This window comes from Pseudonaja textilis, chromosome 2, assembly GCF_049901715.1.
Source record: "Pseudonaja textilis isolate UNSWEBS1 chromosome 2, rPseTex1.2, whole genome shotgun sequence".
Classification (NCBI taxonomy): domain Eukaryota; kingdom Metazoa; phylum Chordata; class Lepidosauria; order Squamata; family Elapidae; genus Pseudonaja; species Pseudonaja textilis.
In genome coordinates, this window is record NC_141991.1 from 74,066,044 (window position 1) to 74,081,179 (window position 15,136).

Below are 15,136 nucleotides of genomic sequence, written 5' to 3' on the forward strand. Positions count from 1 at the left end.
CGCATGGTCAGGTAGCTCTCCACGGGACTTGACCCTGCCCTTGGAGATGGAGGAGATGGAGGCCCAGGAACTTGGGGACCCTACCCTCTTTGGGGACGAGGAGGATCTCGAATTGGGGTCTGTCGTGAGACAGTGAACTCCTGTCGGGAGCAGGCCCCCAGAAGGGGACATGTCGGAGGACGAGGGCCTCTCTCCAGGCCAGCCCGCGTTTCTGGGGCTGTTTAAACCACATCTATTTAGGTCCCTCCTGTTCAAGGCCAGGAATACCTCGGGCCTGAACCCTCCCCCCACCCAACCCAGCGGCATCGGGGTTCCTCCCGACTCCATTTTCTCCCAGCCTGTGGTGGAAACCGAAGTGATTCCTGTCCCACCCATATCCTCTGACATGGTCTCAAGGCAGCTAGCCTCCTCGGGGCCTCCTCCTCCTCCCAACGCCCAGGACAAGCGGTTTTTCAATCTTGAACCGCAGTTCTCTACCTTGCTCGATCCCCTGTGGACGCAGCCCGTAGTAGGTCTGGCCTCCCGCTCAACTCCCAGCGAGTCCTCAAGCTCTCCAGCCCGAGGACAAACGAGCTGAACTGGCCCTGCGCCGCGCTCATCTCTCTGATGCCTGGGCGGTCAGGGCTCCACGGCCGCGTGCCTTTTTCACCAGAACCTCCATCAAGTGGCTCCAGCAGTTCAAGCAGCACGTCCCCGCAGCTAATCTCAGAGCGCACCAGGATATTGCCAAGATCCTGGCCGCAGCCGAGTTCTCTGCAGACGCCACCTTCCAGGCTGCAAAATTCTCCACCAGGGCCATCTCGTCCCAGGTTACTGCCCGTCGCCTTCTCTGGCTCCGCCACTGGCAGGCGGACGTAAAAACAAGGCTAAGCTAGCATCAGCCCCATCTCTGGGGGAAGCTATTTGGACCGGTTCTCGACCCATTCCTGGCCGAGACCCGCAACAAGCGCAAATATCTCCCTTCTCTTGCTAGGAGGTCTGATTTCAGAGGTTCCTCTCCCTCTTCTCGCCAAGGTTCTTCCCGCTCTTCCTCCTTCCCCAGGTACTACCAATCATCTCCCTACAGGCCTCCTGACCGATCGGAACCAGACAGGTCCGGAGGCACCTCGTCCAGGAAGCCCTCCCGGGATCTGGGAGAGGTTCGCTCCGTGCTCCCGATAATGCAGTCGCCCCCAGGTGGCTGCCCCTCCCCCAAAAAAAAAGAAAGAAAGAAAGAAAGAAACAAGTATAAAAACGAGGAGAAGGAGAGCGAGAAAGCCAATCCTCTCCAGGCTTCTCGCCTAGTCTGGCTCCACTCTGACACTTAACTCCTGCAAAATCTCTTCTCTTCAGCCTTGCCCAAACCGTTGGGGAAGCCTAATCCTCATATCTGCCTTACCTCTCCATACCAAGACTCCGTAGACCATACGGCTCCCGGACGCAGGCTCATAGTCTGGAGCACCTTGTCCTCCTCACCTTGCCCCAGGGCATCTGGCTGGCAACACATTTATCCCCACCCCATGTTAGCTGGGGTTCCTTCTCTGGGCCCCGCCCACAGCCTCATAATCCAGATACACGGACCCCTTGCCCTGGTCCTCACTACTACCCTTAGTTCCCTCTGGGGCGGTCCTCGGTCAGTTGGCTCTTGAGCAGGGCCGACCGCCTCGCTCTGGGCGGAACCAAACTTGGTCCCCACTAGCACAGGTCACAGTTTGGGAACTCTTACGCTCCCCTCCATCACTCTGACCTGGAGTTCTCTCAGGGGGTCCCCAACAGGGTCTATCCCATAACACCCTAGGGCGTCCCATCACCACCCTCGCAACGGTGACCCTCCGGTTATTGAGGGCTCCTCCCCTCACTCTGGCTAGGTCTTCTCAGGGGAACTTCCATCCTCGCTCTGCCCGGCTCCTCGCACCGGGTCCCTAACAAGGTTTTGGCCGCTCTACCTAGTCTCCTTGCCCCACGGTCTCAGTAAGCATCCGTGGCATCCCCGGCAGGGCTACCTTTAGACAGCCCCGCCTCCTTCATCAGGCCCTCTCGTTGAGGCATTCCAACCTCCGAGGGGTTCTCCTGTTGGGCGTGCCCTCCAGTGGGTCATCAGGGTTCCAGGAGAGGTCCCATTCCAGACGGGAGCCCGCCCGCAGGACTAGCCAAGCTTTGGCATGTCCCAACCTGGACACTCCGAGACAGCTCTATGGAAAAGGGGCGTTGGTTCTTACCTGATACGCTTCTTTTCGTAGAGCTGTTGAGAGTGTCCAGCCCCACCAGAGGCCGTCTGCTGTTCGACCGAGCAAACTAATATTTTTTTCCTGAGTAAGATGAGAACAGGACCTTCCTTCTCGTCTTCGCAAAACTGGGGCGCGCCCGGAGGACCACGTGATGGTGAGAGGCGTGCCTCAATCTCAAGCTCAGCCTGTGAGAGCCGAGACTGGAGCTCCTCCCAACCTGGACACTCTCAACAGCTCTACGAAAAGAAGCGTATCAGGTAAGAACCAACGCCCCTTCTAAGAGGTTCAAAGGGGGGCTTTGTAAGCACATTAAGGGCCAAATGAAGGTCCCAGGAAGGATACCTGTGAACCACCAGAGGTTGCAGGTTGGAAGCCCCTTTCAAAAACCTCCTGACTGAAGTGTGATGGGATAAGGAAGGAAGCGAACCCCATGAAAGGACTGAGAGGTCCTTTCCTGCCTGCATAAGGAGTTGGGGGCCAAACCTTTCTCCAGCCCATGCTGAAGGAAGCTAACTGGGCTGAAGCAGGAGGAAGACCCTCCCTGAGGCACCATCGGGAAAAAGAGTTAAAAGTTTGAGATCAAAGCCAAAAAGAAAAATAGTCTGAAAAAGAAGTATAACAGCAAGGAGAAGCAGAAAAGAAAACTACAGAAGGGAAAATTAGAGAGAGAAGGGTATAAAAAAAGGGATGAGAAAAAAAGGGGGGGAGATAGAAAGGGAAAGAACTTATGAGGGACAAAAGCAGGAAATAAAGAAAAAGGGGAAACGTACTAAGATTAAAGATATTTGCTCAGCTAGAAAACACAGAGACAATGGCTAAATTAAGTTAAAAGTGAAGATTCTGCAAAGGTACAAAAGATAGTGTTGTGACAGTAGAATACTGTAATGAGTTAGAAATGAAATAAGTAAATAATCTATGAGATAAAACTATATTGTTATGTAATGGTATTTTATTTATAATTAATGCAATAATGAAGAAGGGAGGGAAACATTGTAATTGTTTCTAAAGATGGATAAAATATTGAAAAAAAATGTAAAAGATTTATAAGGAAATTTATACCAGTTACTAGAATGAATTTGAATAATTATTTTGCTTATTAATAGTAAATAATTTATAAGATAAAACTGTATGACTATCCAATGGTATGCTTATTAACAGTTAAGTAATAATGAAGAAGGGAAGGAAACATTTCAATTGTTCTCAAAGATTGATAAATATTGAAAAGAAACGTGAAAGATTTACAAGGCTCATACCAGTACTAGAATGAATTTGAATAACTATTTTGTTTACTAATGTTTATATATGTGTGTGTGTGTGTGTGTGTATAGTTTTTACTATGTTTTTAGAATTTTTCTTTTTACATTTTCAAGGGGAAGTACCAAGCAGAGTCTGAATGATGAGATTTACATGATATAAAATAGATATTAGAAATTTGAATGTTATAATTTTAGAATGCACAAATGTAATGTTTAATGAGATTTCATATAATAACAATAAGACTTATAGGTGTTGCACTCCGATTGGCAATCATAGAGGGAATTTTGCTTTTTAAGAATGTTGGAAGAGAACATATGAAATTGTAAACAAGACAGATGAAAGTATAAGTATAATGAATAAAAAGATATAGAAATTTAGGTAAAAGAAATACAATTGAATAAGAAGAAAATGAGATAACCATAAAAGAAAATTAAGAGAAGTAAAGGGAGAAATAGTGAGAAGCTGTAAAAAGAGTAATAAGATATGAAATAGAATACATAAGATGAATATGCATATGAAATTGTGTCTGTATGGAAATGTGATAACCCAGAACCATGTTGTACTCAAATAAGGTGTTTTATTTGTTTTGTTAAAACTCAATAAAACTTTATTAAAAAAAAATAGACAGCAAATCCTAGGATGAAGAGAACTCTGTGCTCTCCAACATAATAACATCCTTCAGAGGTAGGTAAAATGAGGACCCAAATTGTGGGGGGCAGTATGCTGACTCTGTAAACTGCTTTGAGAGGCCTGTAAAGTACTATAAAGCAGTATATAAGTCTAAGTGCTATTGCTATAATAGACTTTATGGTACTGGTTACTACGCAGTAGGAAGAGAAGGGAGGGCTTTCCTGTGCACTGGCAAGACTTGTTTGATGACCTTGAAGAGTTGCCAAGTGAGAGCCTGGGGAGTGAGTCAATGGTTGGTTTACATAGTAACCTGTAGGTATCTTCTTTGTGTATGGGAGATGAGACAGATTCTGATGGGCTAATTCGTGTCAACTTAGTCCAAGGAAGGAAGAAGGAATGAAAAAGAAACCAAAGCTAACCCAGCCTTGATTCTGTTCAGTTGTAAGAGGAGGCAAAGAAACCTTAACCATTTTTCAAGATTCTGTTACATTCTATAAAATAGTATTCTGTGATTGTCCCAATTTCTGACTCCTGACCTGGCCTACTTTGAAGGATGACAGCACTGCTTGACTGAGAGATTTGTCTTCTCTGTAAAAGCTTTTACTAAAAACAACAGAATTTGCCAATTCCTATTCCAAAACACATGTAAGCTCTTCCTATTCATTAAAATGTGTTTTGAATTTAGGAGTTTTTGTTTATTTTGCAATGAGATTTTTTTAGTAAGAGTATAAGGTCCTATCCTTACACACACACACACAAACACACACACCTATCCCTAAATATGGTATATTTATTTCTTGCTTAACCCATTTTTTAAAATGAGGAAAATAGCATCAATTAATTTACCACGTTAGGGTACTGCAAACTATGTAAAACATGGTAATAGGCCATTAATAACACTGAACAACAAAGATTTTGCTTCCTGAACATTTTTAGGTATATCTTATAGAATTTGGCAGCTAATCACAAAAATAACCCGTAATTTAACCTATCACGTTCTGTTTTATAGCAATCTTCTGTTTTTGCACAATGAAAATGTGCACATTCTTCAGTATATGTTAGCTACACTGCACACATGAAACATATGAAACATGAACTATTGCTGAAGCAAATCTAGTATACCAAGAACAACTGGACCATCTGTAGAGATCTAAAAGCAGTGGCTCTTCTGCCTAGAATGCAACTTGGACATACCAAGTACTGTTGTTACATATGCAAACAGAACAGCTGGGCAAGAGTGTCTCATAACATTAAAAAGAAATGCCCAATCTGAAAAAAAATTGGTTTCAGAATAGAAAAATGTGGCACGTGAACCACCTGTCAACCCAACTAAGATATTTTTGCCTCTACTTCATATAAAATTTGGACTGATGAAAAATTTTGGGAAAGCGATGAACAAGGCGGGGTAAAGGTTTTTATTATTTGAGACAGATGTCACCAAGAATAACTGATGCCAAGGTTAAAGAGGTCATTTTAGTTGGTCTATAGATCAGATACAGTATCAATGGGAAGTGGTTCGAAGATCTGTTTTTGGGGCCATGGAAAATCTCTTGGAAAGCATTCAAGGTTATTGTCGAGAATTTTCTTGGCAACTACAAAGCATCAAACTACATTCAATTGGTTGACAAACTTCTTATAGCATACAAGACCATTAAGTGCAACATGTCATTGAAGATTCTGCATTCACACTTGGATTTCTTTCCTGAAAATTTCAACAGTCAGTGATGAATCTAGTGAAAGGTTTCACCAGGACATTGCCCAATAGAAAAACAGTATCAGGGCAACTAGAATTTAACAGTGTTGGCTGACTATTGTTGGACACTGCATCAAGATACATCAAGACACTAAATACAAATGAAAATCAGCAGGAACACACTTTTAGCCCTACTAAACTCATGCACTGCATTAGAAGCATTATGTGATTAAGTACAGTATAATCATTAAAAGTTAATTTCATATTTCTGAAAATTCCTAGTGATAGTCATTCTGAAATTATATTTGTTTGATTTGAAGGGATTTATCACGATCACCAAAAGTTTTTCAAGAAGCATAACTTTTGAAGAAACATATTATCCAGTGAAGCAGTTCAAATTAGATCAAACCAAAATGGATACAATATAGTGAAGTTCTGTACAATAAAGATATCAACATCTAATGTACCTAGTCTACTTACTAGACTAGGTATCATGATTAGAAAGCATCGAGAACTCCACAATTCAATCCTAAGCTAGATGAGAAGGGAAAATGCAGGTGTTCAAGTTGGATTTAGAAACTCACATGCAATAATTTCACAATTAAATAAAAACTCATGACTGAATAACAACAGTACAAGTATACTATTAGCAAACAGCACAATCTATGAAAAGAGGAAGCTAACAGCTGGTAGGGAAGAAACCAAATGTTTCAAAAGCACACACAAGGAAAGGAGAAAGAAAGGAACACAATACAACCAAAAACAGTAGCCACAGAACCCAAAGAAATCTAGAGAAATGAAGAAACTAAAGGGGACTGAATGAGGGTATTGTTAGCCAGTTCATTCAAATAAAAAGATTTTATAATGAAATATTTTGTTGCAAATTCTATCTATGTTCAGCATTGCAGAACAACTACACTACAAATTTTAAAAGAAATGAAGAGGATTTTAATCGTATTTTTCCACCCTAACAAGAATACTGTGAACTTTTGATGATCTATTTGGGTTTGTATATTACATTTTTAATTTTGGTGCTTACATTAAGACTCATAATTTGTAATCTACACAACTTGACACAACCTAGTTATAAGATACCTCTCTTGAAACAAGAGTTTATAAAAGCTTAGTAAACGAGTCAGTTACCGCCCCACCAAAGTAGTGTCAAGACAAGAAAAACCTGTTATGGAACAAAATCTCAAAGGAAAGGAAACTCTCAAAAAGAAATCAATACTATTTGTCAACCTATAAAAAACATTTATTCTATTTTAGGCTTAGCTCATAAATAACTACAAATTGAATGAAAAAATAGTGAAATTACATAGAGTGGAAATATCCATATATATACAAATTGGAAAACCTTCTCTCAGTACATTGAATAGAATAAGAGAAATATAGAACATATTTAGAAAAGAAATCAAATTGTCTCACTTGTTATATTTCCATCACTCATATTAAATTATCTTAGGTCCCACCAGCATTCAACATGAAAGAAATTATGTATCTGGAAATATAGTACAGTACATGAACGACATGACAGATTCAAGCATTAATATTAGAAGACTAAAAGAAGTGACAATGAAATGAAAAAAAGTTATAAGTTCCATACATTTTCATTATTGCAGAGAATATTTGGTCTAGTTGTTAAGACCATAAGATCTAGTCTTGGCTAAGGCATGAAAGCCAGCTTGGGCCAGTCATTCTCTCTCAGCACAGCCCACCTCATGGGGTTATTGTTGTGGGGAAAACAGGAAGAGAAAGCAGTATTATGAGAAACCAGTTATGTTTACCACCTTGAGTTATTTATAAAAAAGTATAAAAATAATAAAGATATAAATCAAATCAATAAAAATAACCTCTCAGACACACACAGAGAGAGACAGATATGCTATATTAAGAACATTATATTTCAAGCAGTAAAAAAAATCATTTTATCTCCACAATATGCACACATCCTAGGACCTAGGCATACTACATGGAATTGGAAGCCCCAGATATCACTTGGCTTATAAGTGATGAAATTGTTATTAACATAGCCATGTCTCAAGATCTAATTACAATATCTTCCAATAAAGACATCTGGCTACGGGGATGTTACCATTATTTTTGGAATATAGGTAGTCCTTGACTTGCAACTGGTAGCTTAGCAACTGATCAAAGTTAAGACAGGGCTCCCCAGAGCTATTTATGACCTGGTTTTGAAGTTCTATTGGGGGTCTTCCCCTCTGTTACATGACTGCATTTGGATGCTTGCCAACTGATCTGCATTTACAGCTGACTGCACTGTTGCAGGGTCACCTGACCATAATTTGTTTTTTTGTCAGAAACCTGTGTTTATTTCTGGTTTCCAGAAAAAAATGCCCACTGGCAAAAATGGATTTGCTTAAAGACCATCATGTTCACTTAGCAACTGCAGTGTTTCCTTAAAAAAATCTCATAAAATTGTGTGTAGTCACTTGGTGCAATGACTTACAACTGTAACTTTGAGCTCAATTGCAGTTGTAAGTTGAGGACTACCTGTACCTGCTCCCAGGTATGCTTGATGCCATCTGAATGCTATGGGAAGAGAGAAATACATCAGTGCTCTTGTCCTGATATTTCTAATATAAAGCAAGTTAAGAATAGATTTTTCTTCCTAATAATGTAATCTAATAATGGTTCCTATTCCTAAGAAACTGTAAAAGTTGGATATCCAGAGTTCATTTTTGAAATGCTATATACAAAGTAAAGTTTTCATTATTCTTTATGCAAAATGTTCAATAATCATTAGCATGCAAAAAATGTACTAGTTTTTCTAAAAAAAATATGAACACTTTGCATTTTAAATTCCCACACACAGAATCCATTTATCATGGGAAAAGATACGTGTCTCATATCTTCTCTGGAAAATTCAAGAATCATCTGAAATACTCTGTTTAGCAGCTGTCTCACTCAGCAACTATTCACAAAGATGATACTTAATAAAATAAAAAAATATTTTCTAGTCAATTCACATACTAATGACCAGATTTTGTGCACCTGACAATGTACACTGGAATGACAGTAACACTGGCACTGCAGCATAGGTAAACGAGATAGCAGCAACCACTGATCATCTCTCTTTCTTTGTGTCATATGTTTGTTTATTGCCCATTTTGTTTCTAATTTAAGGTATGCATGGCAATTGCTAAATGAGGAGATGGTCTATCAGTGATTGGAACTAAGTTCCAGCCATGGGTAGTGGTTCTCTTGGACGGTAAAAAGACAACTCTGGATTCAAGGCAAGTTTGACATTTTCAATTGGGGTGGCATTTTATTTGTCACTAGACTATCCATCAGCATAATTTGCTTTGTTCGTTCAATATAAAATTATCAAAAAATCTGACTACAGACATTACTAATAAATTTTTGAATTGTACATTGTTGCCAATTCAAACTAACCTGTCCACATTCGGAGGTTGGAGAAGGCAGGAAAGGGCCAGCTTCCAACACGCAGCATACATATGCAGTGTGCAAGAAACCAATCCCTTCCTGTCCTCTCCTGGCTCCCAGGAGCCCTTAGGTTGGTAGTGGCAGGCAGATGCAGCACAGTTCTCATTCCACACATGGCAGCACTGAAGCCAAACCTGATGGGTACAGTAAACCCTGGGTGGAAGTGGAAGAAGGCGGGAAAAGAAGTTGAGGGAAGGTGGGAAAGGGCTAGCTTCTGACACATTGCATACTTATGCTGTGTACCAGAAACCAACCCTCCCGTGCCCTCTCACGACCTTCCTTCTAAGCATACTGGACCACCACCGAGTATTGAACTTGAACTATACGATTTTTTACGCTTATTGACTTGAGAACAAAATGGACTTATGAAGTGCCTCTCAGGATATAACCCGTTCGCATGTCAGGGATTGAATGTACGGTACATAATAAAAATATAGAAAATATCTTCTTTATTAAACATTTTGAAAAGTTATTGACAGTTAACAGAAAGAGAATTCTGATATTTTCTTTATATTATTATTTAAGGCCAATTTCTTTTAAATTTAAGTCAGATTTTTCAATTATGGATATCCTTTTTCATTAATACATTAATAAAACCATTTATTAATAGATTTTTATCCTAACTGCCTGCCTGCCAGCTATCTATCTGTCTATCTATCTATCTATCTATCTATCTATCTATCTATCTATCTATCTATCTATCTATCTATCTCTTGGTCAACTCAAGGCAGCAAACGTATATTTAATACTCCTACCCTTATTTCCCCCACAACAACAATTGGTGAGGAGATGGAGCTGAGAGAGAATGATTGGCCTAAAGTGACTCACTCAGCTGGCTTTCATGCTTAAGGAAGGTTTAAACTTCAGTCTCCTAGTTTCTAGGCCAGCACTTAACCACAATAGAAAATGAATGAAATAACACTGATATGTAATATTACTCATAGCCTAAACTTTAGTATTGAAGGACATAGCATTCTCAAACTACATTAAAACAAATCATCTGTAAATAATCTATCTATCATCTATTTATGTAGAGTTAGAGATAAAAATATAGAAAAAAACTTTCCTGAATAAATTTGGTAGGTCATTGTGTGACACAGAATAGCTGAACTAGACAGGTCTGCTTGTTCCAATGTAGATTGTAGAATTATAGGGTTGGAAGGGGCCATTAAGCCACTGAATGTAACAATCTACTCAATGCATGAATCTCAGTTAAAGGAACCCAGATAAGAGTTGTTTTTTCTCTGAAGGTATGACTAGTCTATTTAACACTGATTATCTTACATTAACTTTATAAAATGTATTGCTACATTTTGTTTTGCTTTCCTATTTTAAGCAACAATAAAATATAAACGATTCAGAAAGCTATCATTGAAAAAAGCTGATCAAGCCAGTAAAAGATCACAGACACTCCATATGACTTTTACTGACAAATAAAAATTAATGCGACCAATCATTTGGATTGTGACCTGTCTCTGACCAACCACTTTCTAAACAAAGAAATTACTAATATATCAAACAACTTCTGATTATTATCATGTGAAAAGACCACAATTTAAAATGACAGAGGAAACTTTTCCCCCCTATTTTGTTAGGAACATAAAGATAATTTTACATACTTTAAAAGCACACACAGCTATTCCAGCTCATTTCCACTTTACCTACATATTTCCTTCAATTCTGACAGGAAGAATACAGGATTTTACTTGTAATCCATTTTTAACAAATTAGCAGCATCCCACTTTTCCAGTGTATTCTGAATTATCTGAGTTGTGATATTAATACAGTACAGAAGTTACGTGAGTCCTCCAATACCAAAATAAATTTGATTAAATTTAGAGAAAATATTGATCAATAAAATGCCTGGATATTCTAACTCCAATATTTATGGATATTAAACTTTAAGTGTTCATCTAGAAAAAATGCTGAAGACTTGGATCCTGAAGCACTGCCACATGAATTTTTAGTTAGAACATCTAAGTATCTAAAACACCATTATTTTATAATTTGTTCTTGTAAAAATTTTTTAAAAACCCATAGAACTTGCTAGATTTCTAGTATACCTAACTCAAAGGTAAATAGTTCAAAAAGAAAATGGAATATAAACAAGTATATTGTCTGAGATAACAATACAATTGTATTGTTGCTGTAGATAACCAATCCTCCCTAACTGTTTCGGATTATATAGCGCTGCTCCTCTAGCAACTCAGAAAAAAGTTAATAAATATATGCTGATGCAGAAGAATTCAAACACATCTTTAAATCCTAGTTTAGGAGAAAAATAGGCATAAACAGCCTTATCAATTACTCCTACAAAATATTATAGAAATATTTGTTTAGAACACTATAAGAAGGAAACTAGATTTCCCTGAAAATCCTGCATAGAGATTCCATTTGTTTTCCATTTATATTCTAAAGATTCTAGTAATATATATCCTACTTTGTAGCCTATCTAGTGCAAAAAAAAAAAAAAAAGAGGTTCAAATAATTTGTCACTGAGTGGCCTTCCGGCAGATACAATTAAGGCAAACCTACTGTTCATATTGTCCTAAAAATAAACCAAAATAACCCCAGGTGAATCACTTTGGGATCCTTGAGGAAAGATTTGAACTTAAGTGAAGAAAATAAAGCCATTATGCATTATTTGCTGTTACAACTCCATAAAAAGGCATCCCACAATACCTATGAACAGAGCTTCAAGCACCTTAATTCTGACTATATATATTCAACTGCCTTCTTACAGAGGTTATCTACTTATGCTGCATTCATGTATAAAGCAAATACACCCATTTGCAGCTTTATATAAAATAAATCTGCTTCAGTTTAATTTTATATAAGTAGAATACTACAAATGTTTACTTCGTTTATTTTTCAAGTTCTTAAAAGATCTCAAGGGCCATTTTAAAACTGCTTGAAGCAGCAAAGTGAAGAGATAATATGCATAGGTAAAACAAGCACAAACAGTGATTAAATTATCTTTCCCTACAAAGGGGTAAGAGAGTGGAATATGGGAACAATGTTACTGCTAGTTCTGAAATTTAAAATGAAGAAAAAAACCACAGACACGGGAGTGTAAATCTTTTCCACTGTAAAAGTTTCGCAACTTTTCTAAAGTATGCTAATATTTTGACAAACAAGAACCCGCCTAAGTCCAAATACACCATTTATTTTAAGGGAGGATGGGGTGTCTGAGAGCTAAAACAAACCCCTGGCCCCGACATCTGGATCTTACCGCGATGAGAGCGCTGCTACGACCGTGCTGTTGCTGTTCACCGCCCGCGGTGTCACCATCCAGGCCGTTGACTCCAGGCCTGTCGGAAGAAGTGGAGGTAGACGCAGAGCCCCCGGCCCCCGGGGCCTGAGCAGAGGAAGGCGGATGCGAAGGAGCCGTCGGAGGTGGCGCAGTGGGGGGAGGAAGGGGCGGCTGGCGGTGCTTCCCCGCTCGCTTGGCCTTAGCCTGCAAGCAGCGTTGGTGAAGGGCGAAGGTCTGCTGGCGCTCCAGGTCCAGGCGCTCCGGGGACACGGCCTGGTAGCGGGACTCGCAGGCACTGTGATGTCGCCGGCAAAGCTCGATGCGCCGACGGAGCCGCTCCATCACCGCGCTGTGCTGCGACACCACGAACTCCGCCATGGGGCAAGGGGGCAGAACCATGAGCCGCGAGCGGAAAAAAGCAGAGCGCCGGGAGCAGCCGGCTCTTCACTCCGCCATAGCTGGTGGCGAGGGACACCGGGCACTTCAGAGCCCAATTCTCCCTCTTCTTCTGCCGTCACCACTACCTTTCCCAGGCGTGGGCGCCCCACTGCCGCCCGACCCCACCGAGCCCGCCTCCCCGATGCAGGCCCGGCGATATCAATCCCCTGCCCCAAGCTAGCTCAGGCCCAGAGCCACCCAAACCTCCCGTTTCCCATTGTTATCCGCGCCTCAGCCGCCGCCATCTTGAAATTGTTTTACCCCTTTTCTCCCCCACTTGGGAAGCCTGCCCAGTCCGAAGCGGGTGGACTTTCCTAGGTAGTGGCAGACGTCACGGCGCACACACTCACTGGCAGTAGGCGTTAACAGACTGCTCAAAGAGCCAATCGGAGATGAAAACGGAAAAGAAAAGGGAGGGGGGGAAGCTGGGGGAGGGGATTTCCCTTTCCGTTTCTCTCCCCCTCCTTTCTTACGACCTTTCCGGAAAAATAGAAGGGGCGGAACTTTATGATTGACAGAAAATGTCCTCGTATGCAGTTTGTGCTGGGATAGCTGAAACTTAATAGGCCTGCCCCTCGCATACGTATTAGGCAATAAGTGTAGCAATACATAAAAGTAAATACTGGGATTTACATTGAAAATATGCAAATGAGCAAATAAAGGCCGAACCAAGAGTTTGAATTCTCACCAGCCTTTCCTTTAACTTAAGGACAACTGCCATTTTAAGTGAATTATTTCATGTATTCAGTATGCACTGATTTAAGTTTTCTTTGCCGGACTAACGATTCACATAGTGTGAAAGAATAACATAAGTTTGGGTCTTCTTAAAATCCATAAATTTTTACGGGTACTAATCTCCTGTTTATGTAATATAGTAACACTTTCCCCTGACAATAATAATTTAAGTGCCGCCCAACTCTCAACAATCCTGGGCGTTGAGAATAGTCTTAGATTAACCCACGGGATAACATAAATGCTAACTGAAGGAGAAAGGTTTTCACCTCTAATTGGAAAGCACGAAAACACTCAAAACGGTTTCTTTTCCTCTTGCTTGATGGTGCAGTTCCGCTCAGAGGGCTCAAGTACATGGACCCAACACCCTCAAAAACCAGCTACCAGCAAGAAATTTGATCAGGTCAGAATGCAAACTCTTAGATGTTTGGAGAAAAAAGCCCAAACGTGTATTTGGAATGTGTAAGCATTTGCAGATATTGACCAGATTTTAAACATACTTAGTGGAAGTAACTCTTGAACAGGTAGTTTATGTAACTTCCAGCATATCTATAATTTATGCTTTTTAAATTGCTGATAAGTTTTAGGCTTGTTTATAGTTTAAGCATATTACTTGTTATTTATGTTACAATATATTTGGTGAACATTTGTGTGTTTAAAGCTAATGCTGGAAAAAGAATGAATCCAACAATTTATTGGATCAAATGAAGCAATTTATTGCCAGCAGATTGGTATTCGTTACCTTAAGGAAAAGTATATTACATATTTAACATACAAACAACTTTTTAAAGTTTTAAGGCCACATTCTTGGGACATTTCATAACATTTCTGCAATAAAGACTATTTTATGTCATAAAAATATTCCAAATAAATAGAATTATTTTGGCATACAAACTTGCGCCAAGCTATCACAGCATAATTTTGAAGTCATAAATAATCCAAGAAGCAAATTTATAATTACCGGTAGCAGAAAGTTTAAAACGTAAGAAAGGCTACTCATAATAATCCCATTTCTTCTATAATTAATAGCTCATATCTTAGAAATATGTGCTGTGTAAATCAAATGTGTATTAACTATGTATCAATAATTAAAATATTTTCTATGGTGGTCAATTTTCATATTGAAATTGTGCATATTATACTAGAACAGGGTTATAAACAGTGATATGAACTTGTGCACTTTGAACATCTCAGAAAGATTAACACATTTCATGAGCTCAGATTTCTAAAAGCAAGATGCTAACTCTGAAACCAATACCTCAATATATTCATACCTTTTAAACAATCCTGATTCAAAATAATCTCAGTAGGACATTTAAAATGCAATGCAAACAATTTAATTACTTTGCATTTGGATATTGTTCAGTTTTTCCACAACATAGTAGTAATAGTTTTGAAGGAAGATCTATCAATTCTTCTGTCTTTAGATTATGAAAGCCAACCCCCCAAAATATTGCA

General features: G+C 39.8%; 1 protein-coding gene across 2 annotated transcripts in view; it reads right to left on the minus strand.

The window, feature by feature from the left end:
* Positions 1-13,200, minus strand: part of MAML1 (mastermind like transcriptional coactivator 1) — a 40,869-nt gene extending 27,669 nt beyond the window's left edge. The window contains exon 1 of one of the 2 annotated variants that reach the window (XM_026696579.2): positions 12,488-13,200. In XM_026696579.2, coding sequence (XP_026552364.1) covers positions 12,488-12,907 — 420 coding nt within the window. In that variant the 5' untranslated portion in view covers positions 12,908-13,200. The remainder of the gene's footprint in view (positions 1-12,487) is intronic. The other variant, XM_026696578.2, reaches the window with a different exon arrangement.
* Positions 13,201-15,136: the final 1,936 nt, after the last annotated feature.